Source organism: Bombyx mandarina, chromosome 01 (assembly GCF_030267445.1).
Source record: "Bombyx mandarina strain Sakado chromosome 01, ASM3026744v2".
In the NCBI taxonomy this organism is placed as follows: Eukaryota; Metazoa; Arthropoda; class Insecta; order Lepidoptera; family Bombycidae; genus Bombyx; species Bombyx mandarina.
Genome location: NC_143208.1, coordinates 3435121 through 3455857, shown reverse-complemented (window position 1 = coordinate 3455857; position 20737 = coordinate 3435121). Strand labels below are relative to the sequence as shown.

Here is a 20737-nt window from a genome sequence, read left to right as displayed (position 1 = left end):
CAATTTATTTTTATAAAAAAAAATCGGTCGTCCTCTAGTGATCAAATTAGATAACGAAGCGTAATAAAAAAAAAACTGGAACAATAGGACAGCTACGTGGTGGTGCTGGAACTCGTGGTAGTACTCATGAGGAGAAGGAATGCTTGCACCAGCCCGCAGCATACCCAAAGAGAGGCAAGTAAAGAGCTCGCTACATCTAGTACACTCATGCCATTCGTTTGCCGTTAGATATGCAGCCATAATATAATAGCGTTTGTGACGGGTAGCCATCACACAACACAAGATATTTGACAGATGCCTGAATCTCTCTTACGTCATTGTCAAGATAAACTAGCATATATACAAGTTCCGAACAACAACATCCACTGAAGAAATCTCAGTGAATGACCACCATTTTACTGAGATTACATTTCATCCCATATCATCTAATCTCATTTCGTTTAACTTTATCCCAGTCGATTAATGTCTCAAACTATTCATCTTCATTTCATTTCATTTCCCTCCATATTATCATTTTTCATAAAAATAAGAATATAAATTAAAATAAGACATGAATTAAAGTTCTTAGTTACCAGGTCATAAAATCCCTTAAAAAAAACAACATCGGACCGTCGGTCTACCGAGTTACCTAGGTGGCACTGAAAATTTCGGGAATTAACGAAGTGACACAACATCACTATTTAAAAATGTATTTATTGCTTTTCGAAGTATTCTCCGTGAAATTTGACACATTTTTCCATACGATGGAACCAATCATTGAAGCAACCATTCCATTCGGAAGTCTCCAAAATGGCCGTTTTGTAGGCGTCCACAGTCAGGTGATGAAAATCTCTGTCCACGCAATTTATTCTTTATTTTAGGGAAAGTATAGAAATCATTAGTGCTTAGGTCGGGGCTGTACGGCGGATGGTCTAATAATTGTATGTTTTCTTGCTCTAAAAACTCTTTTGTTCTGTGCGCGGTGTGAGAACTCGCATTGTCGTGATGGAGGATGATGCGGCGGTTGCAGTTCTCTTTACGGAGTTCAGAAACGACCTGTGGCAAACAAATGTTAGCATACCATTCTGCATTAACCGTTCTTTGTCCCTCAAGAGGAATAGTCGTAACATGGCCGGTTTTGGAGACAAACGTGGCCACCATTTTTTTTGAAACACTCCGTGAACAAACAATTTTTGTTGGCTTTAACTCATTTTCGAACACCCAAACTCGTGACTGGTTTTTTGTTTCGGGTTCGTACGCGTATATCCAGGATTTGTCACCTGATACAATGTTGTATACAGTATTTGAGGATCCTGCGTGGAATCTTTCGAGAGTTCTGACGCACCAAGTAACGCGAGCCGCTTTTTGCTCTTCACAGAGAGAATGGGTATCCATCGGGAAAACAACTTTTTTACACCTAATTGTTCATGCAAGATTATTTGTATTTGACTCATGCCAATGTCTAAAGTTGCCTGAATTTCGCGGTATGTCACATGTCGATCTTCCTCAATCAGCTTACGCACAGCATCAGCGTTTTCTTGGATGACTGCAGTTTTTGGACGACCTTGACGGGGATCATCACTGAGCTTGACACGTCCACGTTGAAACTCAGCAAACCAGCGATAAATTGTGGTTTTGGATGGGGCTTCATCACCAAATGCAGAAATCATCCGGTCAACACACTGTTTTTGTGTTAAACCACTTCGAAAGTCATAATAAATCTCGCTCTTGAATTTTCTCGAATCAATTCCATTTTCTCAACGACTAAACAAGTTTGACAAAACCTTGTGACAAGACCGAGAATATTTTTTAAAATAAATAAATGGTATTCGATTTTTTAAACCAAGGAGTTTTCAATTAAAAAGATTTTAATATGACAGCAACAGTGGAAATATTCCATTCCCGATATTTTTAGTGCAGCCCTCGTATTCACCCGCTTGTTGAAAGATTTTCCCTACGTCGTTAAACTTTCCATAGCGTTTGACGCTAAATCCATGCGCAGTTCACCAACTAATATACGCTCCTCAATACAAACATGATACAAATAAGTTTGCAGACTAAGTGGTCTTAACTGGTTCTATCCATCAACCCACAGACGTCCACTAATGGACCTAAGGCTCTCCCAAGGCTCACCACAACAGCCGGTCCTACGTTACCTCCATCAAACGGATTCCCATGACCTTCAATATGTCTTAGGTCCACCTTGTGAGAGGCCTACTTACACTACGTCTTTCGGTTCACGGCTGCCACTCAGAAGTTTTTTGATCTCAGCGGCCATCTGTTCTAAGAGTAGTGTTCCATTTCAACCCTGTCATCCTTATAATGGTTCTCTTATGAATCTCCTCATTCGTGAATCGCAGGGAAACTCCTTATTTAATCTAATAAATTTATTTATGATAACAAACCTAATACAATCTAATACTAAATAGTTAAAATCATTGTGGATTTAGTTTTAATCACGGAATGAATTACCAATTAATTATTGGTGGAGCACAAAAGTACTGGAGTGGAGACCTCGTACTAGACGTCGTAACGTGGGTAGAAAAAGAAATGGACCAAACGATTTGTTGAAAATAGCTGGTAGGGACTGGATTCGAAGAATGGAGCGCATTTGAAGAAACCTACACTCAGCATTGGACAGGGCTTCAAGAACAGATACATACGTGATATTGTCAATTTTCAATTTCAAATGAATGAGACTCAACACAAATTCATTTCTAAGCTAGATATTACGTCCCGTGACAGAGCTGCTCTATGATTTAACGTTTTAAAATTTTGGAATGGAATTAGTAAATTTTGTACAAATTAAAGTTTGCCTTATGTTATTCACAGCAATTATTATGTATTGGTCTCTCATTATGAAGTCGTTGGATGCGGAAGGCGGAGGACCGCATTATGTGGAAGGCATTGAGGAAGGCCTATGTCCAGCAGTGGGCAGATAAAGGCTGATGATGATGATGATGATGATGATGGTCTCTCATTATGGTATAGTAATAAGACAGAGTTAAATAAATACATTCCGCATCTATAGTAGATTTAATTTCAGTGCCACGCTATTCAAAATAATTAAAAACGCAATCCTAAATCATGATTTATCTATGAAAAAGATTGTTGAAAGAAACCACATTTTAGTTTCCACAAAACTCGGTCAAGCCACTACTGGTCTAAGTCAGTTGCTATGAAAAGTTTACAATATTGAATTGAGTAGAATAAGTGAAGACTCGGGAACTCAATTGCTTGTTTAATTTTCAACATAGATGAATTATGCCGGATCGTCGAACGCGAAAGAAAAACTTTCAACTTTGCAGTGGCTGGCACTAAACGCGGCGGTTATTTCATTTCTCTGACCTTGAGTTCCCTGAACTTGAGAACGGAAGCTTCTTAATGGACTGGATTTTTTCCTTTTCTAGTGTTGCTAGTTTGAAATATAAAGTATTATTTTTAAATGGAAAATTCAGCCTAAGCGTTTTGTATGCATTTTTTAGTAATGTTTTGTCATTGAAAAGTAACATCTCAGAATGAATTTAATTACTATATTAAATCTTATTGAAAGGGAACAGATAATAAATTTATTATTAATTACGTCTCAACTAACTACATTTATGTTCTACGTGGTTTTCTCGTAGATAATTTTTGTCAAAGTCAATATAATTGTTTTTTTTTATTGTTTACATGGGTGGACGAGCTCACAGCCCACCTGGTGTTAAGTGGTTACTGGAGCCCATAAACATCTACAACGTAAATGCGCCACCCACCTTGAGATATAAGTTCTAAGGTCTCAGTATAGTTACAGTATAGTTATAGTTATAATGTATTCCGTCGTTTACCTGCAGTACTATAAAAATTTCTTCAAAAAGTTCTTTCCTCCAAAATCCTGATTCTACTACCAGATGGGGCGCTCGTTAGCTTTGTAATAAAATTAAAATATCACACCAATACACTACTTCAGATAAAAGTTGTATCTGAGAAAGCAAATTATGAGTACACCTAAATTTACATACACATTGGTATCGATAATGTGTATATCGATAGTCGATAAGGCACGTATTTTAAAGGGCACTTGCAGTTCTCATTATGACCGTCACGTGCGCTGTCGAGTAGCGCTGTTGTGCCAACAAGCTAGGGTCGAAACGTGTGAAATAATCTAGATACCTAGCATACGTTTTTTACAACGGTCTCTGACAAAACGCGGTAAGCAAATTTGCAAATCACACAGCCTTTTAGTAATCAAAATCATCGTCGTTACCAATAATTTTACAAAATCTTGGAAAAGAAAAACAAATGTTTTGAAATAGTACAAAGGTCTGTCTTTAAAATCAAGAGATTAATGCTTTTTTTTAATATTATCTACCACAACATTAAAAAAATTCGAAATCTCGCAATTAAAGTTCTTAATTTGAAACAACGAATAACGAAATAGGTAGAATTACATCAGATGTTTCCATTAATATTTGCAGCCTAGTAGAGTACGCCACAGTTGTTGTAGTTTTCTGAGAATTTCGGCAGAGACCCGTCGCCTCTCTGCTGCCATTCTCGACGGCGGCACGATAAATCGGGTCGAGTAACATAGCCTGAATTCACCTCAATGAGTCTCGCTTTTCGTCGCTATAAAGAATAATCCAAGCGACCCTGACTGGCGACCCAACATCAGTACCCACACGTCTCTCCCTCACCCTTACCATCTCACTACGAGCTTGAAAGAGACAAAGCCTACTTTGGTCGTTCGCTTTCTATTCATTAGTAGTGATTATGGCATGGGATGACTTGACATAGGGACATTGGGGTAGCAGCCGTGGGGTAACCCTCCTGAGGTTTGTGAATTTCAACTGATGCCTTATCCGAAAAATGAATGAGATTTTATGAACGTCTTAGGTACTGCACCTTATTCTGAAGCAGAGGTTGTATGTTTATTTACTGGTATAATCATACTTTTTTCTGTCTGGGCAGAGTTACTTTACAAAAGTTAAGCGCATCTGGATTTAATATTACAGAGCTGTCTTTTGCTATAATTCACGAGTTCGGTATTTTATTAAAACTAATCATAATCCCTAGATCATATTAGCTCATTGTTACACATTAGACATATGACCCTAATACTGAGGAGTACTTGGTATAAGGTCTGTATACCATACACTTCCCTAAATTGTTCAATTTAGAAAAGGGATATTACATCCCTAAGATTACATAAAATCAAATTCCTATCCGCAATTTCATACCAAACATTTGCGGCACTTTGGATCGAGTTTCACGATTCGTGTTTAATGAGCGATTTCAAACTCTGCAACGGCTGCTCCTCGGGTTTAGTCGAATCATATGTACTAACAGTTTCAAGTGATATCTTAATTAACGTTAATGATCGATTAACCTAGGGTGTTAACATTTTCATCATCAGTCGTATATAGGTATATATATGGTCGTATTTCGTGCGTTTCTATATAACATAGTTTATACATAATTGTACATTTTCTATATACTAGAGGTCCCGCAGTAGTCGAAATTCGACTATAAATAATTGGAATTGTAAGTTTGTACACTATTATGATTGTATTTTATACTTCTATAATCACAAATTTCGCCAAGACTACACTATAAAAAATATTAACAAAGACAAACAATATTTAATCTATTCTCAATTTGACAACAGACGCCAAGAACAAAAGTTTGACAATAAACCTATGCATGCGTGTGTGCGTCAAATACATGGTATGTAGTGTGTGTAATATTTTCTTTATTGATTTAATGTATCTTTTATGCATTATTTAAAAAAAATATTAGCATTGTGCACTTCTTCTCTATATTCTCTATAAGTGTGCAAAATTTCATACTCCTCCGTCCGCGAAATTTTCGTAAAAAGGGATACAAAGTTTTTGCTTCACGTATTAATATATAGAAGATATTATGATACGTTTTGGTTAAATTATTTTCTTACATTCATATAACAGTTCGACATTAAATTTAATAATTGGCTCTGTATCTCTGGATCTGCTCTGCACAATTATCTTTTTCGTTTAGTATTTTGTCAACTCCTTTGAGATTCTACTAATATGAGAAATCGTATTCTTATCACCATATATGGTATATTAGAAACACTTATCCGTCATAATTTGAACAGTCACGTCTGTTACTAAGAGCGACCATTGAAACCCAAAAAAAAACAGAATTAATCAGGATAGTAAATGAAATGTGTTTCGATTGGGACTTCAAATAGGTAGTAGTTGTAGCTATTGTCTCTAAACAGCTTTATGATATTTTTTGTATGTTTTTATGTAGTGTGACTTAAACAACCATTTTTTTTCAAAAAGGAAACCAGAAAGTAATGAATCAGTCGCGGTTTTTAAGAATCGAAATCTCACAATGGAGCGCACAATTACGCTTCTATTTAGTTACATCATAACACATTTTACACTATGAATGTAAGTAAAATCGCAACAATATTTCCTGGGATAATGGAGGCAATGCGTTCCCGATGATAAGTTATGAATGTGAAGCCGGATGCTTGAGCTTACTTATTCACCCGTCTATTGAATCCGCGCCTGGGAAATTTTACATTTTATTTATTGAAGCAAAACGCTATTCGTTATCGGAATTTTGATCCCTACGAGTCACGGATTTAAGTTGTGTTTTAAATGCTTCTTGAACGTCGAGCACTTTAACGAGCTGATGACATATTTCAATATTTTTAAAAGGAAAATCCTTTTTCTGGAGAATATGTCAAAGTTCAATATAATATTTTATTTTGCCGTGTACCTCTGTTGTGTTTTAAATTTCTTATTAAAACGCTATGCGATGCGGAATGCAAATAAAAACCGACACGTCAGTTTTATTGATTCATACTAATCATCAGACCTCAACCCACGCAGGTCACACACAAATAAAATCATCGATACCTTAAACTCTATACCCATTTACGGGTATGTTTTATTATTTTGAATCGTTCTACGTACCATTTACGAAATAAACGTATTCCCCGTTTAAGGTTCGATTCGTTTTGAATAACTAGAAACTTCCATAACTGTATGAGCAGGCGTCAAAATCGTTGGATTTGGTAACATTCGATGGAATGGATGTGATTAAGCGCCGGTCGTGAGCCGATTAAATTGACGGTCAGTTCCATAGTTGCTTGATAGTTACTGCGAATTGTTTAATCATCTGACGTTTTTTTTTCGATGAATAGTTCCTTTTTTTACGTTGTCGTTAAGTATTTTATTGTAAAATATCCGATGTAAGCGTTTAATGATGATTTCTTGCTCTACCGATATCGTATTACTGCCTAATTCTGCCGCATATCTGGCATTTGCAATATAATCTAATTTAATTATATTAAATTTCAATGTATTCTGGGATTTAGTGAGAGATAGTTTGTCTGGGATTTTATGGTATGGACATGTGATGCGTAGAGAGAAGATGCATGTGACTAGGAGATGTATGGAAATGGTAGTGCAAGGTACGAAGGGGAAGAGGTCGACAGAAGAAGACATGGATGGAGTGTGTGAATGACGATATTGGAGAGAGAGGAATGAGTGTTGATGACGGCTGATAGAAGAGAATGGAAGAGAAAAATTAGCTGTGCCGATTCCACCTATATATAGGTGGAGAAAAAGACGAGGAGTCTTTCTGGGATTTTGACGTTGTGACCACTATGAAATTACTTTTTGTTATTTAGGAATATGGAAAAATACCAAATCTTTTAAATGTTTAGTGATTTTCACTTAGAGAAAGAGCCGCGACTACTAAACATATGCCGACAACATAGACGAAAGTCTATACGTTAGGAAGAACAAAGAGTTGTTTATTTTAAGACACTTATTGACCTGGCCTATCTATCTAATTATCTGTCTATGACTTCTCAACTTAATTTTCACTAACTTGAAGACGTCCGATTAAATTGGAAATTTTCACACAGGTTTTTACTCACGGCATTTCAATCACGATTATCAGGATATTTAAAAAAAATCTTGTTTGGTTTGCTTTTTTTTATTTATTGCTTAGCTAGGTGGAGGAGCTCACGGTCCGCCTGACGTTAAGTGGTTACCGCAGCCCATAGACATCTACAACGTAAATGCCACCACCCACCTTGAGACATGAGTTTAAGGTCTCACTTTTAACTACGACTGCCCCGCCCTTCAAACCGAAACGCATTACTGCTTCACGACAAAAATAGGCAAGGTGGTGGTGCCTACCCGTGCAGAATCGCAAGACGTCCTACCACCAGTAATTATGCAAATTATAGTTTTGTGGGTTTGATTATTATATTACACGATGTTAACCTTTATCGTGGAAGTCAATCGTGAACATTTGATAAGTACGTATTTCATTGGAAAAATTGGTACCCGCCTGCGGGATTCCAACATCGGGGCATCGCCACATACGAATCCACAGGACATCTTATCCTTTAGACCACGACGACTTATTTGCTATGTTATTTGCTTATGTGTCTTTTATATCATTTTTATACAACACATTTTTACTGTTTAAGTGGGTGAACGAACTTATGGCACATCTAGTGTTAGGTACTAGAGTCCATTGCCATGAAACCGCCATCCATCTTGAAACATAACGACGAAGCCTCAAATGTATTTATAACATTAGAGCTGTCTCACCCTTGAAACCTAAACGCGTATCTACTTTATTGCAGTAATACCCTAAATTTATAAAGTGAAATTAAATAATTGACATTTATTCATATTATCTATATATTAATACGTGAAGCAAAAACTTTGTATCCCTTTTTACGAAAATTGCGCGGACGGAGGAGTATGAAATTTTCCACACTTATAGAGAATATAGAGAAGAAGTGCACAATGCTAATATTTTTTTTAAATAATGCATAAAAGATACATTAAATCAATAAAGAAAACATTACACACACTATATACCATGTATTTGACGCACACACGCATGCATACTATTTATTGTCAATCTTTTGTTCTTGACGTCTGTTGTCAAATTGAGATTAAATATTGTTTGTCTTTGTTAATATGTTTATCGTGTAGTCTTGGTGAAATTTGTGATTTATAGAAGTATAAAATACAATCATAATAGTGTACAAACTTACAATTCCAATTAATTATAGTCGAATTTCGACTACTGCGGGACCTCTAGTACAAATAAATCCGTGTGATTTTTACCGAAAAGCAGTCATGGTTTTAATTTGAAGAGGATCCTAGCCCGTATAAAGTATAACTGGACCACATGATTCATAGTAAATACAAGCTAATACTAAGAGGATCATGAGATTTCCTACGCATTTACAACATTAAAATATTGCGAAAATTCCACGGTCAGAACATTTATATTATGTATCTATTTAATCACATTACTATACCTCAACTAGGGACTAGGATTTTATTTATCTAAATTAGAATCGTACCGCTTTATTACAATGATTGCTGCCGTCATTTGTAAAGTATACATTGCTGTTTACATTACTGGATATTTTGATTTCGCTCAAATTTGTGCTATAAAGTCCCAAGCTACAAGGTTTATATTTAATTGAACTTACCTAGAGCGGAGCTGGCCATCCGTATGGTCTGTGCTTGCAACTCGTCCGGAGAGCCGTGGGGTATCTTTCTCTTCCTCGGCCGACCTTTTGGAGTTGAACCTCCACTATAATACTGGGGTGAGTTTCCGCCATTGTGCATATCTTGACACCTATGTGTGTTTTGTTAAGATTACCGTCATTACATCCATAGATTTTCTAAGAGTGATCAAAATTAAAAGAATAAATTTTAGCTCTATTTATACGGTACAGGTGTAACCATTCTATGTTGGTCTCTTAAGGTAAACATTTTTGATACGCACGATCGTGTTAGTAATATAAAAAAACCTTTTTCACTAGCTACTTCTACTCTAAGCACGGCTTCCTTTTGATAAAATTATTTAAGTAGTTTAATGCCTTTTTTTATTAATGGACTTAGTATTTGCTTGGGAGGTAAGGATGATTTGGAAGCATGAAAGGAAATTGGCGTATGTAGGTATATCCCTTAAAATTAAGCAGCCAGGTATTGGTCGAAGTCAGTTATATTTTTTTGTATTTAGTTATTTATGTATATATTGATATTAAGCTTTTATATTCAAGCTTTAATGTTATAATCGGGATACCTTCTACACAAGGAGTCAAGCGCAAAATTATAAACAGAGAAAGAGAAACATAAACATAAATTCTTCGAATGCTTTTTTCGAACATTAAGGTTCATTTTTAAAACAAAACGAATTTTAATTGACTTTCTATAAAACGAATCAAATCTCAATGACAAAAGCTCTTAACGGATTTTACACAAAATAAAGCTTAATAACCAATTACAAAATATTTTACACAAAAAAAACCAGGACGTATGTGAAAAGCATAATTATTATAATACAAACTAAAAAGCTCCGTAATGAACGAAATTCTTACACGACCATAGAACGTATTATATGAATATAACTAGAATAGAACAGCAAAACTTTCGTAAAAAAATCACAAGAATATACTCATACTACAAAAGCTCGTTTGTAACATTTCCGTTCACTGCTGACGTAAACGAAAAAAAAACATCAAACTTGAATATGGTTAAATTGATACTATGTATAACTAATACCACACAGCGATGTGAATTGCTAGTTCAGAGGTTGGGGTATTGTAAGATATAATTCGGGATAAGAATAATGTTTTTAATTTTTATTTCTTCGTGTGGGCAGACGAAGCATACGGCTCACTTGGTGGTGAGTGATTACCGTCGCCCACGGACTACAGCAATGGCAGGGGTAGAGCCAGCTTGCTGCCTACCACCTTCGAGCGAATCACTCAGAATTTATTAATACGCTTTTATTAGCTTCAGACGTGTGTATGTTAGTATGTAACGGAATCTTTGAACATGATTTTGACCCCCTTCAAAACGTCGGTTTAACTCGAAATTTGGTATACTTATTAAGGATCGATGACAATTCAATATTAAAAAAAAAAAGAAATTCAACTAAAAAATAAAAAATAAATTTTAATAAATTTGAATTAAAAATGGTGGAAAAAAAATGATTTTGTAAAAAAAGCGTGGGGTGCATGGTATCAGTAGTTATAAATATTTTATGAACAGATATGAGTAGAAGGGTTATTTTGATAATATCCTGAAAAGCACCCCACGCTTTTTTACAATAAAATCATTGTTTCTTACATTATTTTTATTTCAAATTTATTAAAATTTATTTCCTATTTTTTAGTTGGATTTCTATAAAAGCGTATTTGTTAGTTTTTTTTAGCTATTGTTTATTTTATTAACTATATAAAGAGGAATGATGTCGTACGCGCCGAGAATACATCAAATGACTTTACTTACGAATATCGTAAAAAAATCATTTTAATTCAATATGAATTCAAATAAAAATTAATATTAAATTCGACACGCATGTTCTCGAATGACCTCACGATTCTTAGTTCCCTTAAGAATAGCGTCGTGTAATAAAAATGAAACCCGCAAAAAAAATTGCATATTTACTGTACAATTGAGTCCTCAAACTTCAACACGGAGACGACATTTATGCTATATTACATAGACTGTGATAACAATTTAAAACCAGGTGGGGCATGAAGTTGTTTTATGCCATAAAAAATAATATTAGGTACATGCGAATTATATTATCTTTAAAATGACAATAAAGTTTCTTACCTATAACCGTTAGTCATTTCTTCATCGCAATAGTCATCCAAGCAAGCGGTGTCGTAATGAGGACGACAGTATACCAGGCCACCTTTCATTCCGAACACATCCCCCTTAGAAAGCTGAGTCCCGCAAGCGACACAAGTGAAGCAGTTGAGGTGGTAGACCAGGTCTCTGGCTCGCATCACGAGCTCGTTGGCAGTGATACCATTACAGCATCTGCCGCAACGCTTCACGCAAAACAACCTGAAACAATTTCCTCGTTTTCGGCTTCCCTTCGCTGAGATTTTTGGCAGAGTATGAACCTAATCACCCTATGCGTAAAGATGAAAACCGCATGACGCTCCTTAAAAGTAAAAGCGGAAAATAAACAAACAAAAGATTTGAAACATCAAAATGTTTCCGCGCATTGTTAATGTGTAACATTGTTTCGCCACCCCTACCGGCGTAATCAATCAGTCTGTAGTTACACATCTTGACAGTCCACGGCGTATTGAACACACGCGTACAATTATAGTGCCATATGCCATGGATTTTGTATTAAAAAAAAAACAGGTGCCAACAAAATAGCTACGATCAAAACTATTTTTGTAACAGAAAATAGTGCTCCCGAGTTGACTATAAAGAGATATATTTAGGTTAGTGAGTCCAAAATTTTCGATATTTTATGCTTAAATTTACTTAAGGTTCATTTTAACAACACAAGACGAGTCCGAAGATTTTTTCACTTAATTGTACCGTGCTTAAGTTTTTATTCTAACGATGGGTATCCCAAAGAAAGGAAAAAGCGATAACAGTCAATAATGAGCCGTTTTATTCCAAATTTGTGACTTTATTGTTAGGGAAACTGCGTTGTCAGCCAAAAAAATTATCCAGAATACAGAATTAAAAAAAAATCCTATCTTAATTCTACTAGTGCTGTCCCTTATCTGTAATCAGGTATACGTGTTATCTCCAGAATTTTTTTATAATACGAAAAATTGCCATAAAAATACCGCTCGTTTCATTTACCGCGATACAAAAACACGCATCAAAAATGTTGACATCTCGTTATCGATAATTGTTTGGTCGACCAGTACGGCGGCGACTCCGACAGGTGTGGGAAACGCGCAAGTGTAGCGAAGTGAAGGAAGAGAGAGAAGTGGCCCCGAAACGACTCCCTAATTGCACCCCATGTTGACACGTGACAACCCGCGGCTCGCTGCCTGACTTCAGAAACGAGTTTATTCTGTACGTCTGACCACAATGGACGAGTAATCAAAAGTTAATTGAACTCCAGATACGCGAATAACGATAACATTTAATCAGACAAAGAAGAAGAATCGTGTAAGCGATTCCACGTGATTCAATAATAAAAAAAAAACAAAGTAATCATAATTATACACGGGTCAACACCAAATTTGACATTGATTTGAAACAGTTTGCTTTTGAACTTTAATAAATCGGCCACATATGAAACAAAATGCATCAGCATCGTATTTACTATTTCGTGACATTTTAAGTTATTCTGGGCTTTTACAAAACACCTGATCGTTGTTTATGACTCGAGTGCCATCTACTGGCACTGTGTAAATGTAAACACCCCACTCTCATAGCTCAGTTTTTTTGAATGTATGAAAATTAATTAAAATTTCTAAAAAAAATGAAAAATGAGTGTTATTACTATAACTATCACAAAAGCAAACTTTATACAAAAAAAAAAGGTATTTTATTTTCGTTTTTGTGAATAATTAACCGGAAAAACCTAGTATAAAAGTTATTATAAAGAACGAATTTTTTTTTGTAGAGTTGTGTTATCGATTCTAGAACATTGTCAATTAATCAGATATGCCGGGAATGCTTTGAAATTCGCATTGGCGCAGCAAAATTTTCGCAACGGCGTCTGCAGACAAATAGAAAATAAACCATTTAATGTTTCATAGATACCTGTAATAATCTTCTTTGCAATATATGTTTCCATCCCGTGAGAAGCAAGTCAGTTCGGTGTCTAAAGGCAGACGACATTCGCAGCAGCGCAGGCAGGATCCGTGCCACTGACGATCCACAGCTAGGAGGTAATATCTGAACATAAGAAGTTTATAAATTACAGCATAAATATACCAAATTGTTGTAGATCTTCTTAGACTATCCTGAATAATGTTCATCGCTGTTCTCCATAGTGTCTTCCACTCCAGGGAAGCATAAAGGCTCACCAATCCAAAAAAAAACGTGACTGGATGGATGATGGACTCATCTGCATTAATACTCGTACTATCCAAACTTGGGAAAATCGTGGTATGACGCATAAAATATTTGACGATGATGAATGGTGATCACTAGTTCGTCGCGTTGCGTTGATTGAATAATATAATTAATTTCATATTGGGGGTCACCATTTTAGGACGCTTAAATAAAAGCGGCTCTAAATAAAATAATAAAATGTTTATTTTATGTAAAAATGTCAAATAATTTTTTTATGGCGGGGATCATGGCCTCCTGGATTTTTTTGCCGCGCATGCGCGTGACGTTACCAAAGGTTTCGCCACAACGTTTTAATTAGGGACAAAATTATCGATAAATAAGCAATATTCATTTAACAACTATAGGTACAACTAATCGATGTCGGCACAGTTAGCTACCAATTTCTCGAGGGTATATTTGATGGTGGTCGTTCTGGCATTAAGTTTCAATAGGTGATGCCGCTGTTAAAAAAAACGTAATACCAGTTGTGCTACCGTTAAATTAAAACTACGAAAAACGGGTTTGTGTGAGCAAAAGACAGAGTAATAAAAACATCACCATCTATGTATAATCACTGCTACACTAGTATATGCGTACCACCAGTAATTACGAATAAAGTAAAGTAAAAGTATAGATATACATATAATATGTTTGAATGTATTTCAGTATGTTGATCAATCTCTGGTTGCACAATCGGTGATTCCTTGACTGTTTTCAAATTACGAAAATTCAATATAAAATTTCGTGCGTAAAAGCGTCGCCGCAGAAATGATTATGCAAACTTCGTCTTCCGATTTAAAATACTTTTTCCCGCAACTACAACCCAATGTTTCATTCTAGTTTTTATTTTTATTTTAAATAATCTACTTGTGCATTGCAACATGTTTAACTTGAATTTTTATTACATTGAAACATCTTATTAGGGCTTCCTTGGTAATGGTCAACGCAGTCTGGGAATATCGCGAAGATTTTAATCTAATATAACAAAAAAACAGCTTTTTTGTTTTTATAAACTCACAATCGAATAAGCAATGAGTTTATCCACGATAAAAACAAAACCCTATCACCATACATGATAATTAACCGTACACAATAACTAAATAATAAAAACATGTATTCGCTTAATATCGAAATGTTTTAAAGATTGAAAGATAAACAACTGGAAATACGAAGCTGTCGAAAACCTACGTAAGGAAAAACTGAATTTACGTAAACTCCAAAGATCCCTTATTACTGTTTCTCGTGGCAATTTCTTTGTTCGAAGAATTGTATTGTATCGAAATAGCGCTGATTTTCGAGTCACGCGGCAGCGAGCGTTTGTTTGCTTACTTTTTGGGAGAAAATCTTTTTATTGTTCGTTTTTTTTTTAAGTTGAAATTCGCAATTCAACTTTTGCAGATCGTAGACGTCACAACATACCTTCAGATTTACGTTGTTATGTTTATTTATATTGTTTGTGTTTGGAAAAGTAGTTTAAAAGTATTTTAAGGGTTCATACTGATTTTTTTTAAATGATCTATGAAATAATACGTTACGTATGTTGAAAAGCCGGAGCGAGTATGTATTACCATCCTGTTTATTCCAACCGTGAAGAAATTCTATGATCCGCTTAGAGGGGTGGGGAAACTCCCACGTCTGTTTTAAAGTATCTGGAGGTGTTTGCGTTATTATGTCTACAAAATACAGCAACCATAGCAAGCCCATTGGGCCGCTAGTTCCTTCACGCATCGGAACAATAGAATTTAAAAACATTGCAAAAATAAAATATTCTCCATTCAAATCTGCAATGATTCTAATCTTGTCCAACAATGGAAACTGTGTTCTTGGTTCCGCAGCGTCCTCGTTATCGCCTCAGGACTCAGCCACGAAAAGACAATATCATTATTTCGCTGTATATGCACTACGCATCTACTGATAGAGTGCTGAGTACTAGCTTCACATTTATGTAGAATTGCAAATAATAGAATACACGGAGCGATTAATCCTTTGATCTAAACGAGAAATTGTGCTGTTAGAAAAAAAAAATTGCCAGTTTTCCTAATAATAAATAAATTCGTCGGGATTGATATCATGTCTCAAAGTGGCAAGATTGGTAATTAATTAACTTGTAATCAAAATAAATTATTGGGGACAAATTACACTTGGTTCTCTAGCCTGAAGCCCGAACGCCCTTTCAGAACAACGAAAACAAGAGACTAATATAATACTAACGCGTGCTGAAATATGTTTAAATAATATGTTCCTAAGCATATATTTCAAACAAACACAGAGAAAACAAACCTTATTGTAATACTTTTTTTTCTTTCCGAAATGGAAATAGAAAACACGATCCTCAGCTTTTCAGATGCCGCTTCACTTGATTATATCAAAGTTCAAACTAGTTCAAATCCATTTTTAATACTAATATTAATAACTGGGAACAAATCACGCACGGTCATCCACCCCCAGTTTAGGATTGCCTGTGTTATGCGTGCCAAAGACTGATAAACATACCCACATAAGTATAGATAATAAACACCCAGACAAAGAGCAAATAAACCTTATCATCATACTACTACATACATTACTGGTGGTAGGACCTCTTGTGAGTCCGCGCGGGTGGGTACCACCACCCCGCCTATTTCTGCCGTGAAGCAGTAATGCGTTTCGGTTTGAAGGGTGGGGGAGCCGTTGTATCTATACTTGAGACCTTAGAACTTACATCTCAAGGTGGGTGGCGCATTTACGTTGTGGATGTCTATGGGCTCCAGTAACTACTTAACACAAGGTGGGCTGTGAGCTCGTCCAACCAATAAAGCAAGCAATCCAAGCAATAAAAAAAAACAAAAAAATACAATATTTGCCCGATGTGGGAATCGAACCCACGACCCTCAGCGCAGCAGTCAAGGGCACTAACTATTCAGTAAGTCAAAGCTTACAATGCCATGGAATATATTTTGCGGGAAACTTACAAAGCTCGCACAATAATATCGAAGTGAGTCAGACTATTACGCAGCTATATATGAAGACTAGCTGTAGCCGTCCGCTTCGTTGGGCATTTAAAATTAACATTATTATTTCTCATCCCCCCAAAGAATCTCATCATTAACGCTCCCGCAACTGGTGTAAGGAGTCCAACACTCATATAAATATTAGCGTATCCATTAAGTACATGTATTTTCTACATGGATACCAAGTTTAAAGTCGATCGAATGCACGGTTCAGAGTTATAACGGAACATCCGTAAAAACGACTGTAGATTTATATATTAGCATAGATAGATAGAACAACCTTACCGATCTTGTATTTTCCCTCCGCAGCCTGCGCACTCGTCTGGTGCCCCGGGGGATCCTTCTGAGCTCTCGCGTTCCTTCAGCATGGCTTCCTGCTCCGTCGTGCCCTCCGAACTGGTCTCTTTGTCTCAAATAACAAGGTCCGTTTCCTCTTGTTTTACTGCTTCGCCGTTCGGTAAAGGCATTTTATATGTTTTTTGTTCGATTGTATTGAAGCGAGATTCCTCAGGCTCTGCTGACAAACGGTCGGCAACCATGTTAGTGTATGTATTCAATATAGACATTTGTTGGCTCTGAATTGACCAATGTGTGTGTTTCTGTATTGAACGAAACCATTTTATGCAATCGAACGTTTGTACTATTTATTTATTACTATTACTACACTGGAAGTGTTTTACGATTTGCGAAAATTTGACAGCAACTTTACCCAACAAAAATGTAATTCGTAATATTTGCGATGCTATTTTCTTAACATAAAAGTTCATGAAGCGAATTGTCGTAATCGGATTAAATTTAATAGTCACTCAAATTAACTGTTGTTAATTGATTTAAACAACTGAGTTGTTGTTTTGAGTGAGAGAGAAAGATAGACAGAGGGATAGTGTATACTTTATTGCGCATCAAACCATAACATAACATTGGAAAACAGTCAACAGGCAGCTAGAATAAATAAAAAATGTTTTCTTCTTTCTCCCAGCCAATCATTTTTATTACGAGACATTCTGAGAAAGGTACAATAGTATTTTGCGGAGTAATGTTATTGTCAATATTTGAAGTGATCGAACAAACTAGACGAAGCCGCAAGCAGATTTTTAAATAAAGAAAAAAAAATATGAAAGCAACTCTATAAATACAACATAAACATTATGAAATAAGTAAATGCAGTTAGGAAGTGTTTGATTTAGGAAATAGATGCATAATTAGTTGATATTCTTTTTTGTTTAAAATTTGTGTTGAACGCAAAACGCGCAAATTAAGCTACACTAAATTAACTCAGTGCTCGTCTTCAAAGGAAGCTTACTGCATGAAGTCTTTTGAAACGGGTATACGATTAACAAATAATAATAATCTTTGCTTATTATTTAACTTGTGAAGTTTATCTGCTGAATCTCTGACAGTTAGCGCAGCACGGATTTGATATTCGTTTGAGAAACGAAGGATTCGGTACTGGTATTTGAAACATTTTGTCGGTAGCAAGACGACGACATTCTACATACATAATTACCTATATACTAGTGGTCTCGCAGTAGTCGAAATTCAACTATAATTAATTGAAATTATAAGTTTGAACATGAATATGGTTATATTCTCATAGACTAATATACCTCTATAATCACAGATTTCGCCAAGACTACACTATCGACAAATACATAATATTAAAGAAAAACAATATTAACCTATTTTCAATTTGACCACAGATTTTAAGCATTAACTAAAGTTTGACAATAAGCAAAGAGTATATAATATACATATGTGTGTGTGTCACATACATGGCAGTGTGCGTAATGTATTCATTATTGATTTAATGTATCTTCTAAACATTATTTTTAAAAAATATTAGCATTGTGCACTCCTTCTCTATACTCTCTATAGGTGTGAGAAATTTCATACTCCTCCGTCCGCGCAATTTTCGTGAAAAGGGGTACAAACTTTTTGCTTCACGTATTTATATATAGATTGCTTTACATGATATAGTCGTTTCGTATAGTCGTTTATATCAGGTTATGATTTATACGTGTGAATCATCTAGAAATAAGGCTACTAATATATGTTATTGAATGAAATTGCTTCTTTTACGTACTCTTTTTTTGTGTTTGAAGGATTACCACGGACGCCTTTCCAGTTTCATCAGAATAGGTGGGTCAACTGATTAGTGAATGAATCTACTTCCGAATCCGAATCGCGATCCACTGAGAAGATCCGTCGTGAAACTCGGCGGGCTGATGCATGGGTTAGGTTGCACGTCGACCTCTTTGCCGGTTTGTGGTGGTAGGGTATTTTGTGAGCCCGCAGGCATAGGCATGATAGGCTAAGCCTGCCTATTTTTGTTGCAAAGCAGTAATGCGTACCGGTTTGATTGGCAGGGCAGCCATTGTACTATAGAACTGAGAGTAGTAAGTCTCAAAAAGATCGCATGTCTCGCGACAGTATGTGGCCTATCCGGGGTTACCATTGAAGCCCCCCATAGACGTGGCACTCCCGGACAGTGCCACAGATGCCAACTATATGACCACTCGGCTCGGAATTGCCACGCGCGCCCCCGCTGCGTGAAGTGTCTCGGCGATCACGCCACGGTAGATTGCTCGCGAGTTAGGGAAACCGCGACCGAACCTCCAAGCTGTGTCCTATGCCTTAAGCAAGGGCACCCCGCGAATTACCGTGGATGTCCTAGGGCTCCGCGAAAACGTCCGACCCACCCAGCCCCCCGTACCGTCGGACCAAAGAAATTCCTCCGCGACAATCTTGTAGATATTCTGCTAGTGCAGGAGACCTGCCTGAAGCCCTCGCGTCGTGACCCGAAAGTCGCGAATTACGTCATGGTTAGGAATGACAGACTCACCGCCTCCAAAGGCGGGACTGCCATTTACTATAGGCGGGCCCTGCACGTTGTCCCTCTCGATACCCCCTCGCTCTCACATATCGAGGCGTCAGTGTGCCGTATCTCGCTGACGGGACACCAGCCGATCGTCATCGCATCCGTCTATCTCCCCCCGGACAAGCCCCTTCTGAGCAGTGACATCGAGTCACTGTTCGGCATGGGAGACTCCGTCATCCTGGCAGGCGATTTAAATTGCCACCACACTAGGTGGAACTGCCACAGTTCAAACATAAACGGTAGGCGTCTCGACGCGTTTATAGACGACCTTACCTTCGAAGTAGTCGGTCCCCCAACCCCAACATGTTATCCGTATAACATCGCGCTCCGTCCGAGCACTATAGACCTGGCACTGCTGAGGAACGTAACTCTGCGCTTACGCTCCATCGAAGCAATGTCAGAGCTCGACTCAGACCACCGACCTGTCGTTATGCAGCTCGGTCGCCCCCACAACCCAGTCACAGCTACGAGGACCATGGTGGACTGGAAGAAGCTGGGCAAATGCTTAGCCGATGCCGCTCCACCAATCCTCCCCTGCGGCCCGGATTCAACTCCATCCCCCGAGGACACAGTCGAATCCATAAACATCATCACGGATCACATCTCTTCCGCGATCATAAGATCCTCAAAAGAAGTCGATGTGGAGGATAGCTTTCACCGCATCAGACTGTCCCCCGAACTTAGGAACCTCCTAAGAGTTAGAAACGCGGCAATCCGGGCCTACGATCAACTTCCCACGCACTCAAACCGGATTCGGATGCGTCGTCTACAGCGGGATGTAAAATCTCGCCTAAGCGACGCCCGAAATGAGAATTGGGATAGCTACTTAGAAGGACTCGCGCCCTCTCATCAAGCATACTGGCGACTAGCAAGGACTCTCAAGTCCGAAACTACCGCTACTATGCCTCCTCTCGTACGCCCTTCAGGCCAACCACCGGCTTTCGATGACGATGACAAGGCAGAGTTGCTGGCCGATGCACTGCAAGAGCAGTGCACCACCAGCACTCAATACGCGGACCCCGAACACACCGAGGCAG

The 20737-nt window shown here is 37.3% G+C and overlaps 1 protein-coding gene across 4 annotated transcripts in view; it reads right to left on the bottom strand.

Moving 5' to 3' along the window:
- Nucleotides 1-20737, bottom strand: part of ap (apterous) — a 51055-nt gene that overhangs the window by 12511 nt on the left and 17807 nt on the right. For 2 of the 4 annotated variants that reach the window (XM_028179808.2, XM_089727469.1), the window contains exons 2-5: nucleotides 17108-17336; nucleotides 13539-13673; nucleotides 11622-11858; nucleotides 9482-9630 (exon numbers count right to left, since the gene is read on the bottom strand). In XM_028179808.2, the coding sequence (XP_028035609.1) occupies nucleotides 9482-9630; nucleotides 11622-11858; nucleotides 13539-13673; nucleotides 17108-17190 (604 nt within the window). In that variant the 5' untranslated portion in view covers nucleotides 17191-17336. Of the gene's footprint in view, nucleotides 1-9481; nucleotides 9631-11621; nucleotides 11859-13538; nucleotides 13674-17107; nucleotides 17340-20737 lie in introns of all 4 variants that reach the window. The other 2 variants (XM_089727466.1, XM_089727473.1) reach the window with 2 other exon arrangements.